A 23,114-nucleotide genomic window follows, 5' to 3' on the forward strand; every position below is an offset into this window, starting at 1 on the left:
GTGAATATACATGTGAAGTATGAAAGCCTTAGCACCAACTGTTCAAACGTTTTTGCAATGGCTAAAGTGGGTTTTTTTGTTTTGTTTTGTTTTTGTTTTTTTTTTCGTAGAAAAGTCGGTCAAATGTGATGCCAATATGTTGGTACCAAAAGAAAGGACTTGGCACAAGAAATACAAGATTTTTTTTATGAATGCAAGAGTGCATTACGTTGAATTATACAGAAAAGTGGTTCTACGTTCAGTTAGTCTTTCCTTTTACCAATGACCATTACATACATGTATTTCATGTTTTCATAAATTGTCTCTTTTATACTTTTAGAATGTATTTATATCACCCAATTGCTAAAGTTTACAACTTTCTTTACCCATGATTTCCATTTATAGAGTATAAGAGGTCAAAGATTGATTGATTGATTATTTGTTGTTTAACGTCTCTCTCTCGAGAATGTTTCACTCATAAGGTGAAGCCACCACTTGCCGGTGGAGAGCTACATATGTATGTGTTTACTTTCATTCTCAGGAACCGTTCACGGTAGCTCAGTCGGTAGAGCGCTCGCTCCGTGATCGGGAGGTCGTGAGTTCGTATCTCGGCCGCGACTGACCCAGTCGATAAAATGGGTAGCAACTGTTCCTTTGCCATGCGCTCGGCACTTTGAAGTGAAAGTTGCGGGTCCTTCGGATGAGACCTTAAAAACCGAGGCCTCGTGTCAGCGGCAGGCGTTGGCACGATAAAGAGCCCTCACTGCTCAATGGCCCTGAGTGCCGAGTAAAGGTCAAAATTTGAAGCCCTTCACCGGCATACGGTGACGTCTCCATATGAGTGAAAAATTCTCGAGAGGGACGTTAAACAATATACAATCAATCATTCATTCTCAGGATTTTTACGCAGTAAAGAGCTCATCAATATCAAAAAATCAGATGCGTTATTTTTTAGTGATCTATGGAAATCTTCATAGAGTATAGCAACACGTATATATACAACAGAGACAGAACTAGAGTCGATATAGCTAAAGTGTGTTCGAACTTGTGTCCGGTCAGTAATGTTGAATTTTATTTCAAATTAGCAGGGATTCCAGACGATTCAAAGGATTACGTATTTGGTGCCGTTTCAGAATGTTGCAGTGGTTATATTGATTGATTGACGCCACCACTTGCCGGTGGAGAGCTACAAATTTTGTCCTATACTAGGCACTCAGTGCCATTGAGCAGGGAGGGATCTTTTTCGTGCCAGCACCTACTGCGACACGGGACCTCTGTTTATACAGTCTCATCCGAAGGACCGGTCTCCATATCCCAAAGTGGGATTCGAACCCGCGACGTAAGGATCAACTCCTTACACCATGATTCTAGAGCAGTCGCTCTAACCACTGCGCCACGCGGGCGACAAAAGGTCTAAGTAGAAATTGTGATTTTTACAAAGATGGACTATTATAAAGGTTAGTACTTGCTAAAAGATAATTTTTTTTCATAAATTTAAAATCTGTAAATCACAAGAAAGATATTGATATGCATATGGTACATATCCATCAGAGTATTGATACATTTTAAGATATTTTTTTCAATTCTTTTTAAGGAAGTGTATTATTTCCTCGTAAGTCTTTTCATAAAGCTGGAAGTTCCAGCTTTAAAGTTGGTAATTCCAACTGTAAAGATAGTCCAACATAGTACAAGTTGGCTTTTCCAGCTTGATGGATATGCGGGGGACAATGAACATAACCAATTAAGTAGAATAATATACCTACGATGTGAAATTTCTAATTCGGTATGTGTGCATGTATCCACTGGTATTCTGTATATGACGACTTTACATAAGCAGTTCAATTATTTATAAGGGTAAGTATTACATCTGAACAAACAATTTATCGATACAAATATCAGTATTGTATAATTCATATCCTTATAAATTAGTCCTGCAGATTTGTGAACCAAAGTTAGCTGTCACACATTAACTTACAGGAATCTGTGTTTTCTTATTTCACTATATAAACTTTATCATTATCCTTCAGAATTATACAGTCAATCTGATTAGTTTAGAACATGTCACGCGAGGAGTGACAATTCATGATGTCACCCTCACGCGCAGGGTGACAACTGTTGTCACCCTTCCAGGTGTCACCCTTCAGATGAGCATGTAGGGTTAACACTGTGTTGTCGCCCTTTGGATGAAAACACAAGGGTTCATTTAATTATACATGTACATTGATTGCTAAATATCTGCGGGATTGGTAAACAATAAATTCTAATGATGACGTCAAAATTGTCTGTTGACATATTTTGAAAGTATGGATTCAGGGCATAGTAGGAGAACACAAGAGGTTTGATAACTTTTTTCTACTCAATCTTATTGATAATAATTTTAGACTCTTCAGGATAATAAAACTATTATGGACTGCAGCTGTTTAGAAGGGAGACATCTCCCTTCTAAACAGCCCATAATTGTATAGTGTCCCCCGCTTTCGCGAAAGCGAAGGGACATTAAATCTTATTCGTCTGTCCGTCTGTCACACAAACTTAAACCTTAGACATAACTTCCGAATGAGAAAAGATACGGTTTTCATATTTCACATGAATATTTCCTGTGACAAGACCTTTTCAAATATGCCATGATTTGTGACCCTTGACTTTGATCTTGAAGTTTGACCTACATTTAAAAAAAATTAACATTACTTTAAATTGGCCATTTCTTTTGAAAGAGAAAAAACATGGCTTTCATATTAAACATGCATACATGTAGCATCTGTGCAAGACCTGTCTTAATATACTACTATGATTTTTTACCCTATGTCCTTGATCATGAAGGTTGACCTACTTTACAAAATTGTTATTTTTCCTAATAAATTTTGATTAAGAAGAGATATAACGTTTATATTTGACATTTACATTACCTCTGACAAGGTATTTTCGAGAATGCTTTGATTTTTGACCACTTGACCTTCATGCTTGGTCAAATTTTCGAAAATGCTAACTTTGGTGATTGAATGAGATATGATTGAGTGTTCATATTTAGCTCTACTGGTCAGAGACCAGACGAGCTTATGCGATAGTAATGCGTCCGGCGTCTGTCCGTCTGTCTGTAAACAATTTTTCAAAATGCTACTCCTACTACAGTTTTGGTCTGATTTCAGTATAACTTGGCACACAAGAAGACTACACTAAGATACATAATTCTGTGTATCGGTTTTTGATTTCGATGAACGGTGTTGCCGTTGTTACTAAAAATAGAAATTTCTGTAAAATTCTTTCAAAATGCTACGCCTCCTACATTTTTGGTCTGATTTCAGTATAACTGGGCACACAAGTAGACTACACTAAAATACATTATTCTATGTATCGGTTTTTGATGAACGGTGTTGCCGTGGTTACTAATAGAAATTTCTTTGAAAAACTTTCAAAATGCTACTTCTCCTATAGTTTAGTGTAATTTCAATGTAACTTGGCACACAAGTAGACTACACTAAGGTACATTATTCTATGTATCGGTTTTTGATTTTGATGAACGGTATTGCCATGGTTACTAAAAATAGAAATTTCTGTGAAAGTCTTTCAAAATGCTACTCCTCTAAAAGTTTTGGTCTGTTTTCAATAAAACTTGGCACACAAGTAGACTACAGTAAGGTACACAATTCTGTGTTTCGGTTTTATATTTCGATGGACGGTGTTGCCGTGGTTACTAAAAATAGAAATTTCTGTGAAATTCTTTCAAAATGCAAGTCGTCCTACAGCTTTGGTCTGATTTCAATATAATTTGGCACACAAGTAGACTACACTAAGACACACAATTCTGCATATCGGTTTTTGACTTGGATGAACATTATTGCCTTGGTCACTAGAAATAGAAATTCCTGTTAAATACTCTCAAAATGCTACTCCAAATACCGTTTTAGTTTGATTATAATATAATGTGGCATGCAAGAAGGCTACACTAAGAACATTAAGAGACCTAATCAAGGATCATTATTCTATTTATTGCTGTTGTAAAGTTTCAATTCCCAACTGCTTAAGTACTTTTCTCTTCCTTTGCTATAAGTACAAACCAGTAGAGCTTCAGTCTCGACAGAGACTTCTAGTTGACATAATATGCCATAAATAATGTCATTCTACCCTGACTTGGATACTGAAAGAGGGGGCCAAATTTCTTGGAATTTGCTTGTTTACTTTAAAATTCCCGACCCCCCCCCCCTTTTAGACCTACATTTTCTTTATGAATATTAGAAAATTTCTTTCAACCAAATCTTAAATTCCGTCTAGACGGATATAGTAGCATGTACGTCTGTATAGTAATGGCGCATTAGCTGCATCTACAATTTGAACATAATTAGGAATTTATTGGATGCATGGAATATGCACGTTTAAGTTTCCAACGCTTCTTTAAATATTTAAACACCTGTTTTGCCATAAAAAAGGAAATTAATCACCTGTAGTAAACATGTCATTTATATGACACGTGACTTTAAACACACACACACATCCCAATTAACACTTTATAACATGTGTAAATATAATGCAATTTCTACAATTATTTTTATTTGGAAATGTTAGTTATTTGTATTTATCTGTTGCACTTCAAACATATTTGGAAAGCAAAGTACATGTACAGAGTTGTAACCTAAAAGCATTATCAAATATACAAGAAGTGATATGTCGAGAGAAAAAAAAGAATATAAATCATTATCACCTGACAAAATCCCGTGAAATTTAACTGTTTTTGTTAAGGTAAAATGAAATTATAACAAGAGGCAAAGAGGCCACATCGCTCACCTGAGCACATCGGCTAGGAAAAAGTACAAGTCGGATAAGAACTAAAAAGTTTACTGAGGGGGGGGGGGGGGTTGAACTTGGATACTACTTGAGAATGCCTTCATAACAATCCAGCATATGACTTTGCTATTCTTGATAAAAAAGTTTTTTAAAAACATTTTGTTCCTATATAAAACTTCGTAATAATTTGAATTTGATTCCCCATTGTCTCCCTCCCTACCCCAAAGGGCCATGATTTGAACAAATCATTTAAATCTTCAATACATGAGGATGCTTACATGTAAATATGACTAAACATAGCTTTTGTGTTCTTGGGATTTTTCCCTTTATTTTTCTCTGTAAAACTTTGATCCACCACTGTGGCCCCACTCTCCCCTTGGGGGTTATGATTTGGACATATACTGAAAGGAAAAAGAAACGTAGGGTAAACTTTTGAGGGCAATTAAATTTATTTTTCTCTCAATTTTTTTCAGTATTCCTATCTAACTTTTAACATTATTTTTCAAAAAGATATAACCAAAATTTCATTTGATTTTGTCTAATAATTCTTGAGTTACTGAAGCTCATATGACGATACCCCTAAAAGTGAAAATCGAAAACACTCATTATCTTCAATGTCTCTCCTGCACATCTGTCATGAGCGTTATTTCTCCTTTGCATGAAATTCATCCGAGTGATTATCTTTTAAACCCTGGCTATATTGGGCATCGGTAGCCACGCCAAAAAATTAGTCATGCAACGCGCGCATGCGCGAGGGAGAGGAACACAACAGTAAGTTGACATGCTCAAAAAACCAAATTGCAGAATTGTTTTCTTTTGTTTTTTGAGTGAATGTAATGACTGGAATAGTCTACTGTATAAAAGGCGGTCTTTTTGATAGTAGGGTTGCGATTTAAGAGGTGGCAGCACGAATAACCCGCTCGTAACATGGCTCTGTTTCGCGTTAACGTCATCGTCACGGTTGATTGAAAAGCATTCCAGGCCCTCTCTGACAACGGGTTACAAGTTTTATGGGGGAAAATTTACAAGAAACTGCTTAGTTACCCGTTGTTACCTTTTTCATTAATTAGGCAATTCGAAAATTTGACCCCACTGAAGTTCCGTAAACTGTACTAAGATTGCAAGAAATTCATATCGTCTCTAAATATTGAAAAACAATGTGTATACCTCAGGTGCATCAAATGGTGCAACAAGATTTGTTGACAAACTCGTCGTTATCAAATTGCACGTGTTTTGGGCTTTTTACCGTTTTCCCTACATGACGTCATACATTTTACGGTTGAGTAATTCTGAACATTGATTTTGGTGCAGAGTAACTAAATTTCTCATCTGACCAATTTTCGTAATTTTCGGTTTTGCGGTCAAAAAGTTTTCGAATTTTATGCTACCCTGCGTTTCTTTTTCCTTTCAGTATATTTAATTCTACACAACCTGAGAATGCTTCCATATAAATACTGGTATCACTAATCATGGCTTTGATTTGCTTGAGAAGAAGATTTTTAAATATATTTTAATGTAACACTTGGACCCCCCATTGGCCATTGTAGCCCCATTCTATCCCTGGAGGTTATGATTTGAACAAACGTTTTAAAAGATTTCCCTATAGATTTCTGTGTAAAACTTTGATCAGCTATTTTGGCCCCATCCTATCCCCGGGGGTCATGATTTGAACAAACTTGAATCTACATTACCTGAGAATTATTCCACATGAGTTTCATCTTTCCTGGTCCAGTGGTTCTTGAGAAGAAGATTTTTTTAACATGCCATTAATTTTTCACATATTCATAATTATCTGCCCTTGCAAGAGGGCATGGCCCTTCATTTGAACAAATTTAAATCCCCTTTACCTAAGGATAATTTGTGGCAAGTTTGGTTGAAATTGGTCCACCGGTTCTTGAGAAAAAGATGAAAATGTGAAAAGTTTACAACAACGATTAGAGACAACGGACAAATTTTTGCTCAGAAAAGCTTACTTGAGCCTTCGGCTCAGGTATTGGAAAAACCAATTTTATTTATGTAAACGTGTCTATATCACAATACATACCCCGTCACGTACCCGCGTGACGCACTGGTTAGAGCTTCTACTGTAAAGTTGCGATTTAAGAGATGAACCTTAGGTTGCGGGTTCGATTCCCACGGTGGGTTGTGGAGAACGGTCCGTCTGTTGAGACCTTATAAACTGAGGTCTTGTGTCGCAGTAGGTGCTGTTACGAAAACGATCCCTCACTACTCAATGGCCCTTAGTGCTGAGCATAGGAAAACAATTTGCAGCTAGCGCTCCCTACCGACAAGTGGAGGCGTCTCCATATGAGCTAAAAATTCTCGAGAGGGACGTTACAGAACTTTTGAAATTCCCCTCGTACAATCAGTTATATAGTGGGATTCGAACCCTCGACGCAAGGATCAACTCCTTACTTCGTGACTCTAGAGCAGACGCTCTAACCACCCAGGCGACTGGAACAGGAGATGGAGAGATACTGACTGGATTTAACTGGGCTACAACTTAAGAAACTACACTGCAAAGTGGAAAACTTGTTAGAAGAGAGGATGGATTACATTAAGAAGTAGAATAGTGCTGACATAGAAAACTAAGACGTAACTGAATGAATGGACACCCATAAATGAAAGATTGAAGTGCGCAAGATTCTTTACATCAATTATAAAAAATAAGCCTGATTGTGGAACAAAAAAAGTTCTGAGTGGAGGTAGGAAGCATTCATGTAAAAATTACAGGAAGTCATTAAAAATCATACAAAAACATGACATACTGCTCATTATTGGAGATTTCAATGCAAAGTTTGGCAGCAACAACATAGGCCATTAGAGGCTATAAATCAAGACACAATATCCCATGGATCTAACTTAACTTGATGGAAAAACCTAAAAACAAACTGTTCATATGCTTCTATCAAAACAACATAGAATAGCCATTTAAGATACAAGAGCATGACAGGAGCTGATGCAAGCGGTGATTAATAAACTGAGAAGGAGCAAGATCAGAACAAAATTGAAGAAACGAGAGCAAAATGCAGACACACGTAGAAAGAAATACGATGTCACAAAACTACAACTGCTAGAGAAAAGGAAGTCATTCACGTCTGAGCCAAGTGCTAGAAGTCATTCACGTTTGAGCCAAGTGCTAGAAGTGCTTCTCGATTTGGACGGTCTCATCCGAAGGACTAGTCTCCACGTCCCACAGTGGGAGGAAAATGTTGAAGAAATCTGGGAAAGTCTGATAAAAGATTTCAAAACAACAGACAGTACACTTGGAGTAAACGAAAAGAGACAAAAACCTTGGATAAACATATATTCTTGGATGATGGTAGAAGAAAGGAAGCAGATAAAATACAAACTTAGTTACCAACAGCAGATCAGAAATGTTAAATACAGTGACATGCCAAAATTGTTTTTATTTTCTGTGTATTTTGAGATGTAATTCTAAATTAACACACTTTTAAAAACCAATTAGGGTTGAAACAAATTATATGGGGTATGATTTCCCCTTGCACCCAATTTCAGTCGCTTCCCCTGTTTAAACTCTAATGCTCTCACTGTAAACAATGGAGAGCAGACGACAAGAAATGGCAGAGGAGCAAAGAAAACTGGCTTTAGATTTTTATGAAAAAAAAAAATTGATTTGGTAGAAATATTTTCTGTGAATAAATGTACAATTTCTAGGCTTGTGAATAACAGAGGTAGGAAGAGTCTGATTGATGAGAATTTTGATCCGAACTGTGAAGAAGAATAGAAGACAGACTTTGAATGAAATTGTGGATAATTTCAACCAACATGCTACGGACAAAGTTTCTGTTAGAACTGTTCAGAGGAAACTCCATTCTCATGGAATTCATAGACACAAATTAAGAAAGACCCTCACCGTGTCAGAAGTGAACCGAAAACGTCGTGTTCAATGGTGTAAACATATGAAAAATCATAAAGTTGATGACTATTGGAGAAAATTGATTTTTTTCAGATGAAACTCGGATAGTTATATCAAATGAAAATCGTCTGTATGTGTGGAGAACACAGGATGAAGCGTATCGTCCAGAGTGTGTTGGTCAACATGGCGGCAATGTAAAGTTGAGCGCTATGTTTTGGGGATGTGTGACTTATTCAGGAATGGGGACATTAGTTCCAATAACTGGAAATTTTAATATGAATTCCGAGAGGTATATAGAGACTCTAGATGAACATCTATGGCCAGTCATTGCAAAACATTTTGGAAATTCGTCATTTTTATCCCAGGATGACAATGCCCCCTGTCATGCCTCACAAATGACTACAGCTTGGAAACGTGAGAATAATTTAGATTGTTTTGACTGGCCATCACAGTCACCTGACCTCAACATCATTTAAAATGTCCACTCTAACTGTCCCTTATATTAGAAACTTATACCGGACAATTCAAAGGAGATTACTTGCTGTTAATTCTGCTAAAGGTCATTTCACTAAATAATGCAAATATCAAGTAAGTACCTTTTATAGTTTATTGGTTATGATGGTTTAAAAAGGCAAGAAAGTTTGTCTAGAAACAATGACGTCAGGAAAAAGATGCATCAATTGTGGCACGTCACTATAGAAGCTTTAGAAACAACTTTACATCAAAGACAGAGAGGTAAAACGCAGCATGAGGAATGACAGGATAATGTGGACAGAAGATGATTACGGGAGTAGAAAGCAGTCACTTACCGATGGGCACATGAAAATTGTATGAGATAACGAGAGTGAAAAGTAATGAAATGAAAGGCATGGCAATAGCAATAAAGTACAAAGAGGACAAGACAAAAAAAGAAAGAAAAGGTGAAAAGAGTACTTTAAAAAATACAAAACCGCCCACATATTATAAATGCATCTATTAAAAGTTGAAATTAATGGACAGGTAGTAGAATAAGTAGATGAGATAGATACAAGCCCCATACGGAAAGAAGAAATGATCAAAGCTATTTAAAAAAAAACTTTAAAAAAAAATAGAGGAGTTGATGGAATACATCTGCAACAGCTAAGATGTTTCAAGCTGACTTAGAGGCAACAACAGGATATTTAGAAAAACTTTAAATAGCATTTTGGAAACAAGAAACTATATCATTGGTATGGTATAAAGGTCTCAGAGGAACACAATAAATGGATATTTGATATGATAGAGGTTAGTTATATATAAGTATTCTGCAAGTGATACATAGGATCCTGTGGAGTGGGACAAAAGGTGCTTGAGGAACAAACTGTCATCAGAACAGGGAGGAGTACAACAGAGCAACTATTTACACTCGGGACATCCAACAAAGAACACTAAATAAATTTCAAGTTAAGTCAAGTCAGCCTCATACTGAGCATGGAGGAAACACAAAAGTGATAATACTGCACTCTGATATGATAAGGACAGACCCTTGAGAAAGTCAGACTATCATTTTTTATAACAAAACTATAGAAATATAAAACCATTTTCATCTATGTTAAGTTGACATCCAATCTTGATGAATTTTTATCATCATATTGATGCATTAGGTTTGTCTTTACATTGTATGTATCATTCATATATTTTTCTTTTTTTTTTTCATATCTTAGCTTCATTGTTATCTTTTATAAATTATATCCTCTCAGTATGTAAGATAATAAATAATTGTGAGAAATAGTAATTTTGTTTTCTTCAAAGAAAAATCCCAAAACAACATTCTTTCCATAATTCAAAACGAATTGTTGTCGTTTGATAAACTTATAAGAAGTAAAGCTACAATATAGTTAGACAAAATTATTTTTTGTTTAATTAGAGAAATATTCGAAATGTGTTTTCCTCAGAAAAATATGACCAAGGTCATAATTTGTTTTGCTAATTTAAATTTTTAGATGCATAACAACTTCTGGGACGTTTAAAACTGAACTTCCACAAAAAAATCTCAAATATCAGATATGAGTACTTTTTAGGTCAACATAATGCATAATTATTATCTTTCTTCCTCATTCTCCATTTTATATATTCCATCCACTTCATTCATGATATGAGTGCCCGTAATGACATCTCACTTAGTAAGTCGATCCCACTAATTTTATAAGGAGTAAACATAAATCTTTTCTATTAATTGACGCGTAAACCTCTGAAGAAGGAAGTTAGTCAGTAAAATGACCATCAAAATTCTGGCTCTACTTGTCTGCATATTCCGAGCGTTGGGAAGTAACTGGCTGACGGTTGACCATGATCAGTGTTCCTCCAACTATGATGAATTTAAAACTCTAATCGACAAAAACGGGCTCCAACTCATAAGGTAATATTTTCCCCAAAGTAAAATGAAATATATTTTCACGAATATTGACAAAACTTGAATTTGGAACATTTATCAGAGCTACTTGATCAAAGAACATTTGTGACTTTAAATTCTAGCGAATTTGAAAAGATCTAGTATACATCCTGGGAACCGGGATATTGGGATGTCCACTAAAACTTTGCCAGTGTTCTATAGTATATATTACATGTACATGTATATATAGGAAGGGTATCTTATTCAAGCCCCTCCTCCCTCAACAATAACGCACGCTGACCTTTTTATATCTTTTTAAAGTTATTTTGGGATGCCCCAGAATTTTTTTTAAAGTTTATTTTCAATGCTTGAAGAGATATTTTTATTATTATTATTATTTCAATTAAGGTATTTCCAACCTCCAATGATGTCATAGGTTTTTGCAAAAACTGTAATTAATTTAAATCCATGCCAAGTAGAACAAAAATTTTTGTAAGAATGCTTTTAAATAGGTATAATGATAAATATTGTTAAGTAAAAGAATTTTAAAAATGTTTATTTCCTTTTTTTGAATTAATTATTCAATCTTTAAAAAATGTTGACAAGGGCAATAACTCTTTCTCAGCGATCTTCATTCAGGCATTTTCTTTATTGTACTTCTTATTCTAAATAGTTTCCCTGGTATTCACAATTCAAAATTATCTTAGAAGTAGGAAGTATATAGGAACTTTCAGCATCAGAATTATGGATTTGAACGTTAACCAGTTTTTATGTAATTTTTGTCATAATATTTACAACAACAAAAATGTACAATTTTTTATGCTGACATATACTTCTGTTTATTTATGTCTTCTATCCAAAATAATATGGCGACCTATACAGTTTTTGCAATAATAAGTAAATTTTTAAACTATATTAAATGAAAATGAATGCAGTTTTTGTACTTCGAACCATTAAAATTGTGAGGATGGAAAAACCTTAAAAGGTGAATTTTTAAATGTTACAAACCTTGGTTAATTTTATCACGAGGAAGTTAGCGAGATGCCAGTTTTCCGAGATCAGATCTATTTCCTGAGGTTTAAAAATATTACAGGGTCAGTCTTAGCAATACATGTAAGAATATTGCAAAATCACTAAACGATACACTTTACTTCTGAATGAACGGTTTAATTACATCGGTCATTAAATAAAGAAAAGGAAATGCTAAACTTTAGGATCCATCTACAACTGATTGACTGCAGGTTTCCTGCGGGGTAAAACGAATGTTACACATACCCTTGGAGCAGATACCTGTACATCGATATATTTTTGCAAGACTCTCAGAGATCTTGATCTTGGTTGTATCTTTTCACATTTTAATTTATTTGATTCAGATTTAATTCAAAAGTCGCTGAATTAAAAAATGAAACGGCGTCAAAAATCAACACCGAGGAAGTGGCGATGGTTCAAGCCGAGGCAAAAAGACTAGAGGAAACTCAGAATAAAGCAAATGATTCCCTTCATAGTAAGCGGGAAAGGACAGCTGATCAGAAAGAACGGTTCCGGAAACTGTACCACGAGATGGAGTCGATCACCGGAAATATCAGTAGGTTAGAGAGAGTAATGGCTGCCAGATCTGTAGCACAAAGCCAACGTCAACAAAAAGTTCAAAGTCTTCTGGATCAAATTAGAGCAGTACGCCAAAACAACACAGATCTAGGATTAAATATTTTAAGAGGTAAAAATGGTTGAAAAATGTTAAATCAGAAATAAATATATAACCTTATTAACATCATTTAATCCTCAAAAATCATGGTAAACTCACTCTCTTTCTCTCTCAATTCAGAATTAAATCTCCAAACGTCAGCAGGCTTCACAATTCAAACAAATAGCGAAGTGACTCTACAGGATCGAGATATCCTGATGTTTCCATCCATTCTTCACAGGAGTGAAAAAGGACTCGATGTCTCGAACTCGATTCTAACGGCCACTTACTCCGGTGTTTACCTATTTCACGTCACGGTCTGTTCTCAGGGCGCGGGTCTAATAGCTAGGGCAGTGGTGTGTAAGAACTACAGTCACCGCTGGGTGGGATTTGCTTACGCTGAGGACAGCAATAATTCGGAGTGTGGAAGCAACACGGTGGTGATTGAAGTACAAAAAGGAGACAGATTCTGGGTGCGATCACATAAAAAGTCTTATTTCTCCTCTGGAAGTAGCTTTAGTGCTACATTAATTCAGAGAACTGAGTGAAATATTCCAATGTTCCAGAAACTGAACAATATCTCTCTGATTGCTGTGTAATTGCCGAAAAGAAAGCATCAGCATTAACTCTAAATAAATACTATTCTTGTTTCAGTTTAGAAAAATCAATGATTTTGTGATAAGAAGAAGAATAGTGACATTTTTAGGGTGAAGAATCGAGGTCGACATTAGCTGTGACGAAAAGGGTTGGGAAATGACAAAAACGGTTATACAGTCAGTGTTGTCTTTGGGTCTCATTGATCACATTGTGTACGGCGTCGGTCTGTCTGTAAACTTTTCACATTTTCGACTTCTTCTCCAGAACCATTGGGCCAGTTTTAACCAAACTTGCTACAAAGTGTCTTTGAAAGAAGAGGATTCAAGTTTTTTAAAATGAAAGGCCACACCCTATTCCAAGGGGAGATAATTAAATATCTGCGAAAAATTAATGGCATCTTTGAAAAATCTTCTTCGCAAGAACCACTGGGCCAGGAAAGATGAAATCCTAAGGTAGTGTAAATTAAAATATGTAGGTAGTGTAGATTCAAGCTTGTTCAAATCATGCCCCCGGGAGTAGGGCGGGGTCACAATTGACGATCAAAGTTTTACATAAGAATATATAGGAAAAATCTTTAAAAATCTTCTCAAGAACCACTGGGTCAGGAAAGATTTGTTATTTTGATATGGAAGCATCATCAAGTAGTTTATAATTCAAGCCCCCCCCCCCCCCCCCCAGTGTAAACAAGTGAATTTTGCTTTTCTCGTCCTAGCCAATGTGCTCAGGTGAGCGATGTGGTCCATGGGCGTTTTGTTTTACTCTTTTACCTTCACCATCGAGTTTGACTTGCTTTTGAGAAACTTGTACTTTTGCCATAAGCTGCCATGTGGGTATCAGTAGTACATCGTGATTTTTGTTATTTGTGTAGCTTTGTTCTGAAAATATACAATAGACATTTAACTATTTTATTATGAAAAGGAAAGTAGTCAATCGTGTACATTGTGTATTTGAGTACTTATATTGACTCTTTTAACCAAAGACTCTGATAACAGATAACATTGAAGCTCTCGTTCTGCTGGTAGGACATTTAAGGTATTTCCATCCTCCTGTGATATCATAGATTTTCGGCAAAATCTGTTAATAATCTGTTAAATTCATACCCAAAAGAAATATGTCTTTTGGACGAGAGTCTTTCAACAAGTGTAATATCAAATATTTGTACATAATTTTTACCACACTGTTTACTAGAATTGAATGCTGGCATATGCTTCTGTTTACTTATAAATGGCAACATATACATTTTTAGTAATGATTAGTTAATTTACACTATATTCCATGAAAATAAATGCTGTTTTTTTTACTTTGAACCAATAATATTGTCAATATGGAAATACCATAATCATTAAATCTTGAAAGTATTTTGAACATAAACATAATATTTTGTTTATTATTTCTGTCTGTGAAACGTAAATAATAATTTACAGCTGATAAGTCTGTTTATGAGTGAGCTGATTTAGTCCTAACGTTTATAATATTCTACACTCATTTGTTATAGAGGCTTGAAATTATGATATCATGAGATGTTTCTTTTTATGTATGACTGGTTTCTGTAATTACTCATCTTTCAAGCACGGGTCCCTTGCTGACCTGTAGGAGGGAGGGGGAATAGATTACAAGATAAACACATAGAGCGTTGGAATTGACCAAGTACATTGTATAAAAATGCAGATATCAAGTGATTTTAATAACTAAAGGGTTGCATTAATCTAATGAAATCCCTAAAAATAATTAATTTACCGTGAAACGTACAATAACTACTTAACAACAAGGCGACGAGAATGATCTAGTTATATATAGTTTTTTTTCATATTTAGAAGAAAAATCTTTTTATATCCCAGTAATCGATAGTATGGGGACATATAGGTTCTGTCCGACTGTCTGTCTATTAAAAATAACTTATTCTCTACAGAACTATGTAGTCTTCTTTCAACAAACTGCTGGAATTCAGATGGTCATTGATTGTGCTCCTTTATTAAGCGAGCGACCTGTTTATTTCTATAACGCAAAATGTATTCAAATATATGAGAAGAAAATTTTGCTGTGGTCTACCACTCGACATATAGATACTAGCAAATCGACGATGTACATATAGTTGTATTTATTGATTAACAAAAATTACTTCCATTCATATGGCATCTGATATATCCACCTGAACTTGAAATAAAAAATATCACAGAGTCTGTCACATTTGTTTCGTGCGTGGGTGTTTACTGACTTAAGATGATGAGGCCGACTAACAACCAAACTGTGATAAACGATGTCTCCATCGTCAGCGTCTCTCATTGATGTAATTATATTCCGCTATCACCTGTATTTTCGTAATTACATGTACATCTTCAAACTTATTCGATACTCTGTACCTTGCCCTGATCAATTTTAAATCTGAGGCAGGCTGCTGGCAGAGAAGTTGATGTAACAGGGATATCAAAAACCTCATTTAAAGTAAGAATATCGTAAGTTCTATAATCGTTATATAATGACCTTATTAGCACGTGGATCGTAATTTGGCTGACTTGTTTCATACCAATTGTTAGGCGTACTGATTTTGGTTACGGAATGTTCCAGTCACCTGAGCAGTACATAGAGCTCACATTTGTAGTTACTAATCGGTAAGGGATGTTTAGTCTTCCTAGGCACCTGATCCCACCTCTGGAATTCCCTCGTTACAGATAATGTAATCGCATAAGCGCAAATAATGCGATGGCGCGATGAAGGTGAACCGATGAGGGGGTTGTTTTTTTTGTTTGTTTTATAAATGAAGGAAAAATGTTCAGTGAATGTTAACATACTTGCATATATTTCCTTGACTCTACATTATTTGGAATTTTTCAATATTTGTGAACAGTAATAGCTCGAATATTTCATGTTTCAAAGGTCCGCGGGTCCTCCTACGCACCAATGAATGGTGAACAGCTCCAGAGTTCACCTATAGTACACTTTAGTACACTTAAGTGTCAAGCTATGTACTTGTCTCGATTTACATGTACTGGCATTCTCCCTCCCGATCATTCCTTGAAAAATATCTATCTTCTTCCCAAACTTACCCTTTAAAATGCAGTAACCTAATCTTTTAGAATTTGATTAACCTGTTGCAATAACACGTTTTTTTTAGTTTTCATTATAGTTCTAGGGCATATCGTGTGTAAGTGTTGGGGATTTGGTCTACAAAAATCAGGTTCCCAGAAGTTCTCATAATCTTGCACACCTAGTAACCAGATTGGAATTGGATTCATTGTGCTCTGTAGGACTGATGTTTAAAAAATACAGTAAAACATGTTGATTACTTATAATGAATCAACGCTTACAGCGAAGTGATTTTTATTCCCTGTGAGTTTAAAATATATTATAAACTTAACGGATATAACGAATTACGCTTATAACAAAGCAAAATCGTATTCGCCAGAGGCGTGTTTTACTGTAATACATTCCTTTCATCCCAAAAATCATTGTAGGGGGTCTCTCAACAACTCCTCTTACAATTTACGCAGTAATCAAGTTATTCTTTAACAATATTTACGATTGTTTTCTTTTGTATAGATACGCTTTATTTCTGGATTAGTTAATTTGGTTACAGGATAATTTCGGTCCATCTTGACTGGGAGCTGCATACAGAGGAAGTCAATTTCAAACATGCACAGAATGAAACTCGGCTATTCAATCAACTGAATGGTCACAGAAGTGTCTGGAAAATGTGATTGATTTGCATTAAGTCACATTTCAGTAAACTTTCAGTTATACCATCACTGAAACGTAGTTAGTATCATCGGTAGATATAATTGTTAATTTTATTTCTTCTTAAGCGTTCGGATTATTAGCGTACTAAGACACAACTGTGTAAAGTATTTTCAGTATAATCAACTAAACATCAAGCAAGGCTATTCCTGGCGAGAGATGATATGTCTGAATCATACTTAAAGTACGTGCTTAAAGGACAGGAAAGAGGAGGAGATTTTATTTGTACATGAACCATGTACATTTTCAAATAATGGTCGTTAAGTTAGCCTTCTCCTGGGACTTGATTTCACTTTCAGGTATAATCGTAAATAAATTGCGACAAAAAAGTACAATAGTCCTATACCAAGAACTAGGTGCACGAGGCGAATCTAACGACTGCTAGTATTTACGCAAACACAAGACTTGCTGTTGCTCTTGGACTGCAAAAGATTTCATAGGATATAAAGTATTTTCAATATGACTGAAGTTGGACCGATATGCCCAACTCTGAAGCCCTAATCTACAAGAAAATTTGAAGTGTCTTCCTTTCTCCTATTATCACAATTTTTGAATATTAAGGACAAGGTTTTATTGTGGAGATAAAAGGTCACGAATTAATTCTCCGCGATAACCAATTGTGTGACTATCCCACTGCTTTGATACCATGTTTTTCTTTGCAGTCACAATTCTAGTGCCAACTGGTAGGTTTTGAACTAACATTAATATATATAGTTTTCGTTCAATTAAAACAATACTGTAAAACGGTGCATAGATAACCAATAAACTGTATATATTGTTTGAAACAGAACCAATATATTGTGTACATTTACAGTAGAATTTAGCTAGATAACTTAAGGGGTCTAGTTTTATCTTGATTTCACTGAATTGGTTTTTAATTTATTTTCCCTCTGTTTTATTTCAAAGGCTTAAAATCTACTTTTTGTTAAACATTGTTGCTATGTCATGTATTGTTTCGTGTAACGTGATGCGGTCACTATTCCAAGGGCTATCCAGGCTGAAATTCAGCGAAACCGCACTGGAAAAGTGTGTTTCCTGGGGAGGTCGTATACTGTCCGCTAAGTCTTCGCACTGTATCTTGAAATATGGCGCTAAATAGCAAAAAGCAGACACTTTGATTGCACCAATTTGAAGCACATATCAAGGATTTTTTTTTCAAAGGGGGTAGGGATGGTGTTCCACCTGGGTCGAAAAAAAACGTATATTAATTTCCCAAACTTTAAACATCTTTTTTGTGATGGCGGTGGGGGTTGGTTGGAGTTTGGTCAACTTTCCTTCTTATCAATTTTATGACCCTACATGTGTCAATTTATCAATCGCAGAATTCAATGTATTGTAGTTATTTTGGCCAAGGCGCCAGGTGGTCATAACCATGGCTATGTGACGGACAACCCTTTACATGTCAACAACGAGATCCAGGATCTGAACATCCACTTCGGAACTCACTTCTGTCTCGACATCTTGGTGGTTGACTGTCATCATCACCAAACACTTAACGACGAACAGATCTGTGGTTCTGACGGTCACACATATGCCAATCAGTATGCAATATTCTTAAGTTGTTGTTTTTTTTTTTTTTTTTTTTACTTTTTTTTCTTAAGGAAAGATAATACAAAGAATCTGGGGGAATTAGGCGAGTCATATGCCTACGCAAGGGCAGATCAAATATCAGTTTAAAAAAGCTTACAAAATCCTTGAAAATGAGAATATCATATGTTTAAAACGACTACACTTAACCGTAAATTGACTTCAAATTTTCATTAAATTTTTTTTTTGATTTATATCGACAAAAAGTAGTTCGATAAATCATTTATATATATTTTCATGGCTATATGTTTTTTGGGGTGACATCTCTTTGAAAGTAGAAAGTAAAAACAGAAATTTTATTTCAGTGAAATAGAAATGTAAGAAATCATGATATCTAGTTTGTTGGGTATGCCTGGGACATCAACGAAAATTGGAAACATGGGATAATTTATGCATAACAGGCTTAGCCCATTATGCAAATTATCCCACTTTTCCAAGTATCGTTGATGCCCTGGCATATCCAACAAACTAGAAAGTGATTCCGTAAATACGAAAGGTGGTTGCATAATTTTTAATCGTCATACAAACACATTAGAAAGTTTACAATTTTTAATATTTTAGAAATTTAATATGTGCATAATTATTTACAACTAAAATAGGCCAAAAATTTGCTTCAGTGTAGGCATATGTGTGTATATTTTTATTTTGTTTGTATCATTTAAGTAAATCTGAAACATTTAAAAATATTTGCAGCTGCGAATTTGCACACGCCATGTGCATGTTCTCTCATCTGATAATAAAGAGCCATGGACCTTGTAATAGTGCAACCCGACCACCTACAACAATGGCTTCTGGATCAACCATGCCAGCACTTACTACCATGAAGCCAGTAGACACCACCATGAAGCCAGTGGACACCACCATGATGCCAGTAGACACCACCATGATGCCACCAGACACCACCATGATGCCAGTAGATACCACCACAGTGGATATGACTACATCAGCAATGTCCACCACCACAACACAGAGCCAGGAGACCGTGCTTTTCCAGCAAGTTTTCTGTAGAAACAAAGATTTTATTCACTGCCCAACAACCGTTACACCAACCTGTGCTTCAAACGGCATGATGTTCAACAGCGGGTATAACTTTTTTTGGAAATTTTCAAAATTAACTTGAAAGGAAGCTTAGTAGAGTTAAGATCTTTTAAAAGATTCAGTTATTATATATTTTGATTAACCCGCTCGACAGAATTTTTTGCTCACATAGAGACGTAAACAAAAATCGGTTAAGAGTTTTGTAATTTATACCTAAAGAGCAAGAGCCACATAGGCCTTTTTTGGCCCTGACAATTTATGAAAAATCAAAACCGCTCAGTTTAAGTAAATGCAGTATTTTTCACTTGGAATGTTGGTGACCCTATATCTATTGATCATAACGTAATGTTCCCTCTAGTCAAAACATTACGACATAATAATATTGCGTCATTTTATCCTGAAAATTCCAAAATGTGGATTGAATTAAATAATGTAAGATCTGTTTCTAAAGATCAAAAGCATGTTTAACATTTTTGATCGTGGGCTCATATTTTAATTCTTTGCTGAAGGCAGTCAAATACGCATGTTTTCTGCAATATTGAAGAACATTGCATTTTCTATAAAAGTCTGTTTCCCCATACCTAGATTCTCAAAAAGAAATTTTATTACAGAAAATGATAGCAAAAAGTCTCTACTTTATTTTTGAGACATGAAATGGGAAGGAGGATGTAAGTCAATAATTGATGTTAGGACAGGGCCATTTTATGCATAAAGTGAACCTAGCTCTTTCCTCGAAATCCTTTGTGTTGCTTTTTTAAATGTTTTGAAGGCCATAAGATATCACAAAAAATATAGCAAGATCCTTATTTTTCCAAGTATTCAAATTCTATGCAGATGATCATGTGAATACGTTTATTTCAGATGCGAATTCTCCAAAGCAAAATGTGACGATATTACACTTACTCAGGTTGATGTTAGCATGTGTTCAACTCCAGTTGTTGGATAAGACATAATAAATATTTATATCATATCAACTTCTGTTTTGTTCAAATATAAATATATAGAAACATGTGCATATCTTCATTCATTTTACACACGTAAAACGGGGTAAATCTCCACAGAAACCAACCGCCCTTTCTGCGTAAGAAAGTCAAGATTAAGTCAAGATTAAATTCTTGCTGTTAACCGATGTTGTTAATTTATGGTTTACGGGCCCTTATATGTAGATGTCTTCTAACAAATAGATAGAGTTTTCAATAGTTAATTAAATATGGGTTATCTTTTCATATATGACTTCCTACATCACAAGTACACATTTTAAAAACATTTTGCAGAGCAATTTACCATTCGCGTGTATTAGAGTCATTTAAATTTTTGGGGTCCAATTTTTGTGGATTGCCGAAATTTTACAGGTTGGATGGGATGCTATTCATACTTGTAAAAGAAAAGAAATCACTCTAAAACCCCTGTTATTAATTTGTTTGGGGTATTAATTCCTAGATGCAAGGTACCCACGAAATGATTCCACAGCAAAAATATAGCATGAACCATATACGACCATGGGTCAAATTTGTTGTACTTTGGAAGATAAGCCTCTATGGGTCATGAACTTTAACATTTCAGCTTGAAGTCATATGTGTACTTTTTAGTAAAAGCTGGGATGGAAAAGGGTTCATTCTCTATAAAATGTAAATGCTACAATGTCTGAATCTCCTTTTCTACCTATTGATAATTATGGATTCTTACTACGAGGGTTGTTCGATATGTATTGTGTATTGTACCACAGCGCGATAACGCCTTGCACGATTTCGTCGATATTTTTACGCCTGGATAACTCTGTTCAATACCTTGCCAACAGTATAAACACGAGCCTTCATCTACACATGGTTATAAAATAATCGTCTTTTCAATAGATCCAGTCGTTGACCACTGTTGTAAAAATGGTTGGGAAAAGGGTTGATTGATTGTATATTGTTTAACGTCCCTCTCGAGAATTTTTCACTCATATGGAGACGTCACCGTGTGCCGGTGAAGGGCTTCAAATTTTGACCTTAACTCGGCACTCAGGGCCATTGAGCAGTGAGGGATCTTTATCGTGCCAACGCCTACCGCTGACACGGGGCCTCGGTTTTTAAGGTCTCATCCGAAGGACCTGCAACTTTCACTTCAAAGTGCCGAGCGCATGGCGAAGGAACAGTTGCTACCCACTTTAACGACTAGGTCAGTCGCGGCCGAGATACGAACTCACGACCTCCCGATCACGGAGCGAGCGCTCTACCGACTGAGCTACCGTGAACGGTGGAAAAGGGTTGAGAATATTGAAGAAATTAGAGCTTATATAAAAGTTCGCACAAAACTCGGTAATTCGGTAAAAAGCAGATTTTTACTGAATTGGGGGAAGTTTATGGGTCCGATAAGGTATCTTATGAGACAGTTCGTAGGTGGAGACAGAAATTTCTGACTGGCACAGAGTCCGTCAAAGATGCAGCAAAATCGGGTCGAACTGTGACTGTATCAGGCAAGACAAATGTCTCAAAAGTCAAGGAAATAATTGAAAGTGATGGCAGGTACACGATTCGTGATATTGCCAAAGCTGTTGGCATATCGCTATCGCGGGTGCATTTCATTTTGAAACGTATTTTGAAAGTACGAAAGATTTCTGCCAGATGGATACCCCATATATTGACAGATGACCAAAAAAAGGTACGAATACAAACCGCTAAGCGACTGCTAAAAATGTTTCCAAACTTCAATCAAAGACAATTTGCAAACATAGTTACTGGTGACGAAACATGGGTTCACTATTTCGAACCAGTAAGAAAAGTTGGAAACAAACTATGGCTAACCAAACACGTTAGAAGGCCTGTAGTTGCCAAAAAGGACAGTGAGCACAAAGAAGGTCCTTTATTGCATATTCTTCTCTTGTGATGGTTTAGCCGTACAAATTCCGGTGCCGAAGGGCAAAAGTGTTACAGGTCGGTATTACCGAGATGTTGTACTGAAAAAGCTCAAGAAATATTATCAGAAACGACGTCCTGTGTCGGGATTTAGGCAATGTCGCCTTCTTCATGATAATGCTCCATCACATACATCTGAGCTTGTGAAACAATTTTTGAAGTCTGAGAAGGTTACTGTCTTGCCACACCCACCATACTCTCCGGATCTAGCACCATGCGACTTTTTCCTTTTTCCAAAACTTAAAAAGTTCTTATCTGGTCGTCGGTACAAGTCCCGATAGGCCCTTGGCTCAGCCGTCAGTCAGTGCCTCAGAGGTATACCTAAATCAGCGTTCCGTGACGCATTTCATAAATGGATTCAGAGATTAAAATTGTGTATTTCAAATCACGGACAATACTTTGAAAGGATGTAATATCCATTTGACTATTTGAATCGAATGCTTTTGAGATACCGTACAATACACAATACATATCGAACAACCCTCGTATATTCAAACATTCTTAAGAAAAAAAAGTGATTTTAACTCCTCCCTCCAAATCTTGATTGATTGTTTATAATTTAATGTCCCTCTCGAGAATTTTTCACTCATA

General features: G+C 35.8%; 2 protein-coding genes across 2 annotated transcripts; both read left to right on the top strand.

The window, feature by feature from the left end:
• Nucleotides 1-10,759: 10,759 nt before the first annotated feature.
• Nucleotides 10,760-14,645, top strand: LOC134244464 (uncharacterized). The gene is made up of 3 exons (XM_062726736.1): nucleotides 10,760-11,015; nucleotides 12,362-12,705; nucleotides 12,814-14,645. The coding sequence occupies exons 1-3, from the start codon at nucleotides 10,873-10,875 to the stop codon at nucleotides 13,218-13,220; spliced, it is 894 nt and encodes a 297-aa protein (XP_062582720.1). The 5' UTR covers nucleotides 10,760-10,872; the 3' UTR covers nucleotides 13,221-14,645.
• A 2,929-nt stretch (nucleotides 14,646-17,574) lies between these two features.
• On the top strand, nucleotides 17,575-20,613 carry LOC134244466 (uncharacterized). Its single transcript, XM_062726737.1, has 4 exons — nucleotides 17,575-17,684; nucleotides 18,341-18,542; nucleotides 19,282-19,671; nucleotides 20,488-20,613. Exons 1-4 carry the CDS (start codon nucleotides 17,648-17,650, stop codon nucleotides 20,570-20,572), a joined length of 714 nt encoding a protein of 237 aa, XP_062582721.1. The 5' UTR covers nucleotides 17,575-17,647; the 3' UTR covers nucleotides 20,573-20,613.
• The last annotated feature ends 2,501 nt before the right edge of the window (nucleotides 20,614-23,114 follow it).

This window comes from Saccostrea cucullata, unplaced genomic scaffold (genome assembly GCF_032062105.1).
Source record: "Saccostrea cucullata isolate Sc308-1 unplaced genomic scaffold, CSIRO_AGI_Scuc_v1 ctg359, whole genome shotgun sequence".
Classification (NCBI taxonomy): Eukaryota; Metazoa; Mollusca; class Bivalvia; order Ostreida; family Ostreidae; genus Saccostrea; species Saccostrea cuccullata.

Excerpts from the sequence above, each read along its gene's own strand:
- LOC134244464 (XM_062726736.1), top strand. The coding sequence starts at position 10,873 with ATGACCATCAAAATTCTGGCTCTACTTGTCTGCATATTCCGAGCGTTG. Across the intron at positions 11,016-12,361 it reads AACGGGCTCCAACTCATAAG|ATTTAATTCAAAAGTCGCTG; the intron begins GTAATATTTTCC and ends TATTTGATTCAG. Across the intron at positions 12,706-12,813 it reads AGGATTAAATATTTTAAGAG|AATTAAATCTCCAAACGTCA; the intron begins GTAAAAATGGTT and ends CTCTCAATTCAG.
- LOC134244466 (XM_062726737.1), top strand. The coding sequence starts at position 17,648 with ATGTTTTTCTTTGCAGTCACAATTCTAGTGCCAACTG. Across the intron at positions 17,685-18,340 it reads CACAATTCTAGTGCCAACTG|TTATTTTGGCCAAGGCGCCA; the intron begins GTAGGTTTTGAA and ends AATGTATTGTAG. Across the intron at positions 18,543-19,281 it reads GGTCACACATATGCCAATCA|CTGCGAATTTGCACACGCCA; the intron begins GTATGCAATATT and ends AAATATTTGCAG.